The 10,706-nt window shown below is 54.0% G+C and overlaps 1 protein-coding gene across 1 annotated transcript; it reads left to right on the top strand.

Annotated features, from left to right (window-relative positions):
* The first annotated feature begins 1,122 nt into the window (after positions 1-1,122).
* KCNS1 (potassium voltage-gated channel, delayed-rectifier, subfamily S, member 1) lies at positions 1,123-7,921 on the top strand. The gene is made up of 2 exons (XM_010187661.1): positions 1,123-2,088; positions 7,466-7,921. The coding sequence occupies exons 1-2, from the start codon at positions 1,123-1,125 to the stop codon at positions 7,919-7,921; spliced, it is 1,422 nt and encodes a 473-aa protein (XP_010185963.1).
* Positions 7,922-10,706: the final 2,785 nt, after the last annotated feature.

Below are 10,706 nucleotides of genomic sequence, written 5' to 3'. Positions count from 1 at the left end.
GTGAGATTTTTCCAAAGTAGTCAATGTGTGGGGAAAATGTAACTTCTCAACCAAGAGAGCAAATGTGGTGTCCCTCCTGAGGACACCCAACACTCCCACGCCAGGAGCAGGGGGACTGCATGGGTATGGGGCTGCTCCGTGTGCCCCCAGATGTTTGGATGAATAAGGTAGGTGGAGAAGTCTGATTTCAAGGTGATGTAGGAAGATCACAAACCTTTTTATTTGCTTCTTTATTGTAATCTGGTCCAGATGGGTAATTACATATCAAGGTGTGGGAATGCTTCTCTTTGTTAGATGCTTTAACTGCTTCTCATTGGAAAATGGAATTTCTGCTGCACAGAAAAGCTCAGCTCCCTGAAACTTTTAAAACCCCGAAACACAATAGAAATCAAAACGTCATTTTTTATTTCCTACCAATGCACAGATTTTAAATTCAGAGTCATCAATGATTCTGAATCATGTTTTTGTTAAGTTTCAACATTATAAAATAATATTTTACATGACAGAACACACAGGAGGAAACAAAGCAGATTAATTGTTTTGACACTTCTTCCACTGACATTCTCCCTAAAACTGACACCTTCTGTGTAAACACTTTGATTTTGGCAAAATGGCCTTTGCTGCTGGGAAGATCGCACCATTTAAGGACTTTCTGACCAGGTCTAATTAGCAATGTAGATAGTTGGGCTACAAAGCTCTTTAGCAGAATCAGTTTGGCAGTGATTTGATGAGGTGTATTTTTGTGCATGGGGGATAAATCTGCTCTTCAGTGTCTTATTACCTATTTGAACCAGGAAAGCCCCACAGATGAGGTGCTTGAGGTGCAGTAAACTGCCCTTCTTAAGTTAGTAGCGATCTGCAGAGGGAAAAACTTCAGGAGGTAAAAAAAGCAAGGAAAAGTTTCACCTGCAGAAATCATCATATTTTTTTTTTCCTTCCACACCACCAAAGAACAACTGTCCAAAGCTGTTTCTCTCCCCTCTCCTCTCTCTGATCCTCATTCCCCAGGGTGCTTCTGCCTCCTCCCCCCCACCAGGAGCACCTGGATGCGGGGAGCCCTGTGTCCCTTCCAGCCCCACTGTGTCTCACCCGCAGGTGGAACCAGCTCCCGCTCTGCTGATCATGGTCAACAAGACCTTAAATTACTGGGGTCCCAGTTTTGAGGAGGACGTTATCAACATCAACGTGGGGGGTCTGAGAAGGCGGCTCAGCTCCAGTGCCCTCTCCAAGTTCCCCGACACCCGCCTGGGCCGCCTGCTCTCCTGCGACTCAGAGGAGTCCATCCTGCAGCTCTGCGATGACTATGACGTGAGCGCCAGGGAGTTCTACTTCGACCGAAACCCCGGCTTCTTCCTCTACGTGCTTCACTTCTACCAGACGGGGAAGCTGCATGTCATGGAAGAGCTGTGTGTCTTCTCCTTCTGCCAGGAGATCGAGTACTGGGGCATCAATGAGTTCTTCCTGGACTCCTGCTGCAGCTACCGCTACCATGAGCGCAAGCTGGAGAGCCGGCACCACAACTGGGATGAGGAGAGCGAAGTCAGCAGCGTGGACACGTCCCCTGATGAGATCTCTGACATCAACCATGACCTGCTGCGCTACAGCACGCTGCGCTGCGGCAATGTGCGCAAACGCCTCTGGCTCACCATGGAGAACCCCGGCTACTCCATCCCCAGCAAACTCTTCAGCTTCGTGTCCATCAGCGTGGTGCTGGTTTCCATAGCCACCATGTGCATCCACAGCATGCCCGAGTACCAGGAGGTGGATGAGAATGGCAACGTGCTTGATGAGCCCATTCTGCACAAGCTGGAGTATTTCTGCATCTCCTGGTTCACCTTCGAAGTATCTTCCCGCCTCCTGCTCTCCCCCAACCCCAGGAAGTTCTTCAAGCATCCGCTGAACCTGATTGACATTGTCTCGGTGTTGCCCTTCTACTTCACCCTGATGGTGGATGTGACCATGGGCAGTGACTCAGAGCTGGGCAACCTGGGCAAGGTCGTGCAGGTGTTTCGGCTCATGAGGATATTCCGGGTGCTGAAGCTGGCTCGGCACTCCACCGGACTGAGGTCGCTGGGGGCTACCCTGAAGGTAAACCAACTCTCTACCTCCTTATCTACTCCTATAGTTTCTAGGCAAGAAGGAGACCTCTGGTATGGCTGGGGGATGTGGACATACCCATTCCCTGTGAGCCACCAGCTCTACGTGGTGTCTGTTAAGCTTACTTGGGGTGGTGGGTTAGGTTGTTGTTTGGGTGTCTGCTACAGCAACCAAGTGTGAGGAGCAGTGCATGAGTCCTCTTCATACACAGACTCAGAGCAAACAGAAGTTAACCCCATTGCTTTTAGACTTTGCTTCATGCAGAACTGGTGTCTTCAGGGACTCAGCCACCCCTACCCTGCTATGGTGTGCAAGCCCCATTGCAGGGTGTTGACATGAACTCAGCCATGCATGGGTGGATGGTGGTGTCTTACCAGAAGTTGGTCAGTGCCTAGCCAGGCTGTGAGCTACCTGCTGAGCAGGGACCAGGCCAGCCAGCAGCTGCTGAGTGTGCCAGCACCAGTGTGTGTGGCTTGGAGCTGGTCTTGTCCTCAGTCTGGGAGAAAGGGGAACCTCCTATCAGCATGCTGCTGGCTGGCAGGAGGCCAGCATCCAACCTTTGGTGTCTGCCCGTCTAGGGAGACATAGAAATCCTGGTCCAGCTGAGCTGACACTTGGATGCTCCAGGCTGTGATGAGGTTAGGACTGGCACATGGTTGGCCACGGGTGGTACAGAGTAGCAATGGAAAACCAAAAGGTTAACTGCAGGGCCTGGGACAACCAGCCCAAGGCAGGGTCTGTGCCCCTAGCAGAGCCTGGGCTACCAGCAGCTGTCCCTCAGAGCTGGAAAAGCTCTGGCAAAACACAGCATGCAGGGCTGGGAGGAGCTGGCCCCAGGACCACATGGTCCTCAGGAGGAAGAGCTGCATGAGGAGAAGTTGAGACAGAGAAGGACCGGGGTTCAGGCATGCAGGTTTGTTGAAAGGCAGACTGCATCCTCCATGGCATATCTCAAGGCTGTGTCTCTGCAGACCCCTCTGCAGCACCCCCAGCCTCCTTAGACAGACCAAGAGCAGCTGTGATAAGAGTCAAAGCATGAATCTATCACAAAACCCTCACCAGCCTGGTGCTGCAGCCCAGACCTCCATGGCTGCGGCTCAGCTGACAGCGTGGACCAGACATGGTTCCCTGCACAGCTCTGCTCTCCCCCACCATCCCAAATGCTCTCCCTCCTCCATCCCAAATCCAGGGATAGTGAAACTGTCCCCTCACCCCCTGCGCTTACACAGAAAATCCAGCCTGATGCAGTAGCCAATTAAGCTCAGCCTTTAATTGTCTCTGATTCTTGGCGATCATATCAAAAGAAATCCTCAAGTCGATCCTGGAGCCTGCCAAGACGCAGAGTGACACGTGCTCCCAGTGTCCCATCACACAAAGGGCTTGTGCTGGGCATGGGGAGGAGGTCACCAGGGCAAACATTTCTCCTTGTGGGGCTGCCTCTGGTCCCCATGTTCAAACCAGAAGACTGTTTTTTTCAGGCACTGCTCATGCAAATATCCTGATGCTTTTTTTCCTCCCTTCAAACAACCAGCACGCCAAACAAATGGCCTAGGAAAGCAATCTTCATAACAGAGCTTGAAATTCAACCAAAAGGACACTCTCCTCCCACTCAGTGCCTGGCAGGGGCCAGAGCTGCAGCTCCTGGTGCTGCTCCCTCTGAGGGGCCATGGCAGGGATGGAGCAGGCACAGCTGCGGCTGGGGACGCCCCGTTTCTCACTTCTGCAGCCATGGCCAGGCCACCATGGGATGTCCTGGCAGTGGCAGGACTCGACTGCCATGGTTGGACCCATCCCCGTGGGTGAGCCATGGAGAAAAGCAACCCCTGAGTGTGGCTGAGGATGAGGATGGCCAGAAGGAAAGGTCTTCTGCCAAATTCTGCTGCAAAGCAGGACCAGCCCAGCACTAATCCTGCAAAGCCCATGGAACATCAAAGTAAGTGGGGTGAAAAAATTCCTGGCATCCTCAAAGCCTGCTGAAAACAGGGCCCAGGGAGGATTGCTTGAAATGAAGATGCCTGAGGTCCTACCTCCATCATACTTACTTCTGAACACTCACCTTGAACGATGGATTAGCAAGTGACAGGCCCGTGTAATGCTGCAAAATTTAAATAAAATTGTACACATGGGAAGGGCTTCCTGAACTCTTTCTGTGCTCCATTTAAGCGTGAACAACACGTTGCAGCAGAACAGGGTCTGATGGGCTCATCTGCATGTTATTAAGCAGCCGACTAGATCCGGAGAGCCGGCAGTAGCCTGGCTCCAGCCTCTGCTGAGCCGCTGATTCACCGAGTGATGCACTGGAAAGTGCTGCTTCCTGGGGACTCCAGAGCCAGCTGTAAATGGGAATGAGCGAAGACATAAATCTGACGCAGCAGCTTGGCGGCGTGATTTACTGAGCACATAAATTACAACATCTTGTTAATCATAATTTACTTCCTATTGCAAGAGTATAAAGCAGCAGCAGTGGAGTCAAGGCTGTTAACAGCCAGGAAGTGGGAGCAATGGCTCTGGCAAGCCAAGTAATTGTTCCCCTGCCACGAAAGTGCTAGCAGAGGGATTTCTGCCTTTTGTATATCATAAGCTCTGAAGTGTCTTCAGATTGCTTGGGGCCCAATGCAGGGTCTATTTAAATTGAGGAGAGGCTTCCCACATGTCTCTGCTTTCTCTCCCTGCCATGCACAGCATCCATTACTGCTACTGCAGCTTCCCAGGTGTGGGTTTGGTGCCTGTCTCCCACTGGCAGTCAATAGGTGTTAGGCACCGAGTAATTTTGGCATCCACAAGGATCTGCAGGAGTTGCTGTTTGTCCCCTTAGGGGCCTAACTACACAAATAGGTTGGAAGAGCCGGAGCTGCACGTCCCCAGACAGCAGATGCATTGCCCAGCTGTCGCTGCTGCCGGCCATCTCCATGCTCGGTCTCCATGCTGGTATGTCTGGCCAGGCTCAGACGGGGCTCTTCCAATTCATTTGTCCTCTGCTGCACTGGAGGAAAGATGTACACTCAGCAGGGAAAGGAGCCCATGGCTGTCCCAAAGGCAGGAATCTGTGTCCCACCTGAACCATGGCTAAAACTACATCCTCATCTGAACCACGCCTAAGCCTGCATCCCTGCCCAAACCCCAGCTACGGCTGCTGCCCTGGGTCAACACATTTTGAGCATAAATGGCTGCAAAAAGGTGGCTGCCAGTGCCTGAGGATCAGCTGGGAGTTTCCTGGAGCCTCCCATGTGCCTTGAGCCTTGACCCTGCTTGTAAAATAAAGCAGTAGGAGCTATCGAGCTTCCTGACTTCCCCCTCACCCTCACCCTCCAACACATCCCAGGGCCATAACTGATATTCTTTAAAAATGTATAGGCTTATTTGGCTCTGCAGCTCCCCAGCTGGGACATACAGATGTGCTGTTAAGCTCCAGCCAGGAATGAATCTTTCGTGGCCAAGTGATACATCCTTGAATCTCAGTGGCTCTGAGCTGTTTGTCCTTCCCAAGGAGCTCCCTCGGAGCTGCTATAGGGCATTTGCAGCCACAGGCGACAGCAGAGTAGGAGGATATTATTTCCCCTCGGTATTACTGGCATTAGCTGAGCAGCTTTTGCCGGCAGTCTAAGCAAAGTCTTCTTGCTCCCTGCTGTGAATCCGCTTCCTTTATGTCTCGCCTTGACCATGGAAGCTCTTTTCCCACGTCTTCTGCTGTTTGCTTTGCGCAAATGTTGTCTCGTTTAGTCATTATGTGGTCTCCAGTAAAGCATTCTCTGACTGTTAGGAGACTGGGAAAAAAAAAACCCTCCACAATCAGAGCTCTGCTTTCTTTTCCCCAAAAGGTGAAGGGCAAGGTGGCAGATCAGTGGGCAGAAACTTCCAAGGCATTCACTTGTGACAATCAAAAGCAAGTGGCCCAGCTGTGCTGAGGACCAGGTCACCAGCACGGTGGTGACTTTGGCTATGGGGGTGATCAGCCTGGCCCTGCCAGAAAATGGGGGCTCTGTGATCCCCTCCTGGTCTGTGAGGCTTTAAGAGCAGCCTGGCCTGGGGGTCCCCATTCTGTTTTAGAGAAACCAGAGTAATGGCAGCTTTTTCAAGGAGCATTGCACACCTCTACCATCAGTCTGTACTCCCAGATCCTGCAGACCCACCTGAGAGGCTGGGTGTCCCATGGCCCCATTCCCACTGGGCTCCCAGACCCCTTGGTGTGAGCCTTGGTGACCTGGGGGGGGTTGCAGCACCCCATGAGGTGGGTGCTGAGGCCAGCCCACGCTGACCTTGGATGGATTCTGCACTAACCTGATGACCAGGGCTGCTTGGATTCACGTCAGCTCAGAGGTCACTTGGAGTCTGCCATAGAGAAGCAGCAAAACCTGAAGGGAAATGTAATAATGTAATTGTCTCAGAAACAGGAGTTTCTGCAAGAAAACTCCCCCCTGGAACAAGCCCTTCTGCCCATGCACTGTCCTGCAGACTCTGCTGGAGACCCCTCGTCAGGCTCATTGGGTGCTACACAGGTGCCAATGGCTGAGCCTTAAACCCATCACCCGCCCCTGGGGCTGGGGTGCTAAGCCAGGAGAAATGTGCTGCCGGGTTGATGTCTCCCGGGTCAGATCAGCCAGAACCTTAGGGTTCAAGTGTCCCCAGGAATGGGACTACAGGGGACAGAAACTGGGGTGGGGGCAGTTTCTGCCTCCCATGAGTGCAACATCCATCCCCGGCAAGTAAGAGCAAAAGCATCCTGAGCTCTGTCAGCTGGAGCACCCCAATCTCTCTTGCCCAAGTGTGTAACGAAGGGTTAAATGGACCCTGGGACTGTAGGTGGTGCTGGGGTATAAGGGGGAGCAGATGGGTCCGTGGGGCTCTGGCTGTGGGGTCCCCAACAGTTGGGGGGCCAGGGCTGAAGAGCTGAGCCTGCAGCAGAGACGCACATCTTCCCTGTCAATGCATCGCCAGCGTCTCAGGGAAATACAAATCACTTCACTTAGAGGCTGCCTATTTGGCGATTTCTGGGCATCTGCCAAGATAAAAGGAAAATGTGCCTAAATATTGTTTAGCCGAGATCAGGTCAGAGCAAGTGCTGGAGGCGGTGGAGCAGTCTGTGCCTGGGAGCCCTGGCTGGGAAGCGGCAGTCCCCTGCCCTCCCCACACCACCTCCTCCTTGCGGGCTGGTGGGGGCAGAGGGATGGCTGGGGATGCCAGGGCTGATTTCCTGGCTGCCCCATCTCAGCCTGGTTCTGCAGCAGGATATCCCATGGTAGAGATGGATGGAGGCACTGAGATCCCTGATGGTGGTATGTGGGGCTGTATTTGCACTGTGGGATCCCAGTGTCCTGGCTTTGATGGGTACAGTGGCACCCACTGACCACCGCTCTGCTTTGCCTTCCAGCACAGCTACCGGGAGGTGGGGATCCTGCTGCTCTACCTGGCCGTGGGGGTCTCCGTCTTCTCTGGTGTGGCCTACACTGCCGAGAAGGAGGAAGATGTCGGTTTTGACACCATCCCGGCATGCTGGTGGTGGGGTACGGTCAGCATGACCACTGTGGGCTACGGTGACGTGGTCCCTGTCACCGTGGCGGGCAAGCTGGCTGCCTCAGGCTGCATACTGGGGGGCATCCTGGTCGTGGCACTGCCCATCACCATCATCTTCAACAAGTTCTCCCACTTCTACCGCAAGCAGAAGGCACTGGAGGCGGCCGTGAGGAACAGCGGGAAGAAAGACTCCGAGGATGTGGGGAGTATCTCCAGCCACGACCGAGACTCAGAGGCTCTGAGCGAGACCTCCCTGGGCAGAGGCAGCCCCGACCGCCGCGGTCTGACCCCCAGCGCCCACCCTGCACCCTGACCTCCCTGTGCCGTGGCACCGGGGCACGCATGGGACCTGCTTGCTCACCACGAGCACAGCACGGCTGTGGCACTGGGACATGGCAGAGGAGCCAGGCTCTCCCCACCTCACAGCCACCCCTGCGAAGGACAGGAGGGGATGGAGGAGATGCCCAGTGGGTGCTGGCTGCTTCCAGCCCCCAGGACGCAGCAGCTGGGTCTTCCTGGACATGTCTCAGCCTTCACCCAGTGACAGCCCCGCTCCCCTGTGGCTGTGAATGGAGGCTGCAATGCTGGACGTTCCCCTGCCAGAAAGGGAGTGAGAAAAAGAGGAATACAGGTGACCCCCGAACAGGCATTGCCCTGGCCGCATGAAGAGGGATTTTCCTCTGCCCTGAGGTTTTGTGTTGTCCGGGGTGAGGTTAAAGAGCTTGAGGGTGAGGCAGTCGCTGACCATATTGGCAGCTCCTGCGCCAGCTTGGCATTAACTTCAGCTCCAATCTCATCCTACCCATAGCTGGAAACAGCCCCAAAAGGCTCAGCTCCCCTGCTGGCCACTGGGGAAAGGGGGTTGGAAATGAATCTGTACTGGAGGAGATGTGGTATCCAGATCAGGGTGAGCCCCACTGTCCACAGCCCCTGGGGTGGGACTGACTGGACCTCACCTTCCTCCCATTGCAGGTAGGCATTAATGGCTTTCCTGCACTGCCACTGCCCCTATCACCAGGGATCTGAGTCTGGGGGCCGTGCTGGGAGCACTGTCCATGCACGGAGGACACCTGCCGGGGATTACCGGGCAAAAGGTAGGAGTCCTCCAAGGCAGGAGCAGCCAAAGGGGATCAAGCCGGGGGAACCGAGGGGCCATCCCTGAAGGGGCTCTCCTCACCAAGCCCTTTGCTCCATGGGACTCCCATGCCATGGGCCACTGGCACCCAGCCCCCAGGGCAGAGAGGAGGCAGAGTCCTTGCAAAGTGCTGTGGGGGCAGGTATGGGGGCAGACACTCCTGGGCATGGAGAAGCTGCAACCCCCAGCCCGGCTGCACTCTGCTGCCTCGTCCCTCACTGCCTTGTGGGTAAGGGGTCACAGGGGCTCCCTGGATGAGGAGGGGTTCACACTGCCCAGCATCACCTCTGTCCCTACAGGGAGCTGAGCTCCCTGGGTGCCAATTCCTGGGGCAGAGGGGACCTCGCACTGCTCAGCATCACTGCAGCCACTGAGCACCTCACAGCCGGGCAGGGAGGTCTGTCCCCATCACCAGACCCCCTTCCCACCCCCATCCCCACCCTGGCTGAGCACATTCGGGGCTGCTCCCAGCACAGCATTAATTCCCTGCAGAGTTTTTCCTTGACCCCCAGTTCTTTGCTTGGAAATGGTGCCGCTCCTTTGTGCACAGAGGAGTACACCCAGCAATGCCTGCGCGAGAAGTGTGCACCCTCCAATTACCTAAATCAGCTAAAAAATACATTGATGACCCCAGGCACCTGGACTGTGGTGGTTGCTGCCTGTTGTCCTGGCTGGATATCTGATCATGGGGAAGAAAAGACAAACCAATACCAGTGTGGGTCCAGCTTTCTGAACCCCAGTGGGACTCAGGGAGGGGTCCCCAGGGAGCAGCGCTGTGGGATGGGAGTGTGCTCACACTCCTGGCATCATCGAGTCTTCCAGTACCGACAGTTTGTGGTCCGCTCTGTGCTCATTCTTACTGCGAGCAGGGACCGGTGAGCTCCACCGTCTGCTCTGACCAGTTCCCGCTGCACTGTTACTTGAACAAAGGAAGGAATTTCCCCTTCTCTCCATAAATATTCCAGTAGCAAAATGTATTAAAATGTGAAGACTAAATTACATGTGTTAATTAAAAAGCATTATGCAAATAATTAAAAGAGCACGTAAATTAATTTTCTATCTATGCATGGGATGCATACTGTATATTTTATTAAAGACCTAAGTGACCCGTTTTGGAGGCTGGTTTTCTGTTTGGCGGCAGCTCGGTGTGTCTGTGCCTGTACAGCTCATCGGCTGAGCTGGGGCCGAGTCAGTGGCTCAGTGCAAGTTTAAATCCCATCTCCTGGCATGGAGAACGTCCCCTTGGCTTTAGTGGCCCTCATCACATCCAGCCTCAGGGCTGGTAGCCCCTTTGGAGGTGCAGAAGAGCCCTAAGGACAGCACCAGGCTGCTCAAGGTTTTGAGCACCTTTGCACCTACAGAGGGTTTTAAGCTCCCAAGCAGATGCTGAGCACATGAGGAGCAGCACTCCTGGGCAAGCCCAGCACCAATTTTTTGCTCCAGAGAGAAAATATCCCAACAGTGTGTCCAGCTCCTTCAAGGGCAGTCTGCTCTTCTGTGTTTCAGGGGGTGTAGTTTGTGCTCTGATGCTGCCTGGGCTTCATCCTCCATTATCCTGAAGTAAAAAAAAGGCTGAGTTAGCTCCTGAGCTAGCTCCTGGTGCTGGAAGTGGCCTCTCTGATGCCCCGAAATGAGGGGGCTGTCTCCAGGCTGTTTGTCTGCAGGGACTGGTTGGGGAGGGGAAGACAGTGCTGCTCTCCCTGTGACAAGGGCATTCCTCTGCTACATGTGATAGGAGAAGAGGGTTAAAAACAGTTTAATCTTTATTCCTTTGAGAGTTTTTCCATTAAAAAAATTAAAAATTCACATGCTGCTAATCTTTTCAAGGCAAAAACTCCCCTGATTTTGGGGTTAAAAGCAAGGCAGGACCTCCTGTGAGCCCCTCTGCTGTGCTGCAAATGCGGCTGCCCTCAGAGGAGCTGGTGTGTGGGAGCTCCAGGCTTGGGTTTGGGAAAAGCCATGA

The sequence above is a fragment of the Mesitornis unicolor genome, unplaced genomic scaffold (assembly GCF_000695765.1).
Source record: "Mesitornis unicolor isolate BGI_N332 unplaced genomic scaffold, ASM69576v1 scaffold52086, whole genome shotgun sequence".
In the NCBI taxonomy this organism is placed as follows: Eukaryota; Metazoa; Chordata; class Aves; order Mesitornithiformes; family Mesitornithidae; genus Mesitornis; species Mesitornis unicolor.
The sequence above is the reverse complement of the archived record's forward strand: the minus strand, read 5'-3'. Positions and strand labels throughout refer to the sequence as shown.

What these genes read in the sequence shown, in the direction of transcription:
- KCNS1 (XM_010187661.1), top strand. Translation starts at nt 1,123, where the DNA reads ATGGTCAACAAGACCTTAAATTACTGGGGTCCCAGTTTTGAGGAGGAC. An exon ending in CGCTGGGGGCTACCCTGAAG is followed by an intron (nt 2,089 to 7,465) that starts GTAAACCAACTC and finishes TTTGCCTTCCAG; the next exon opens with CACAGCTACCGGGAGGTGGG.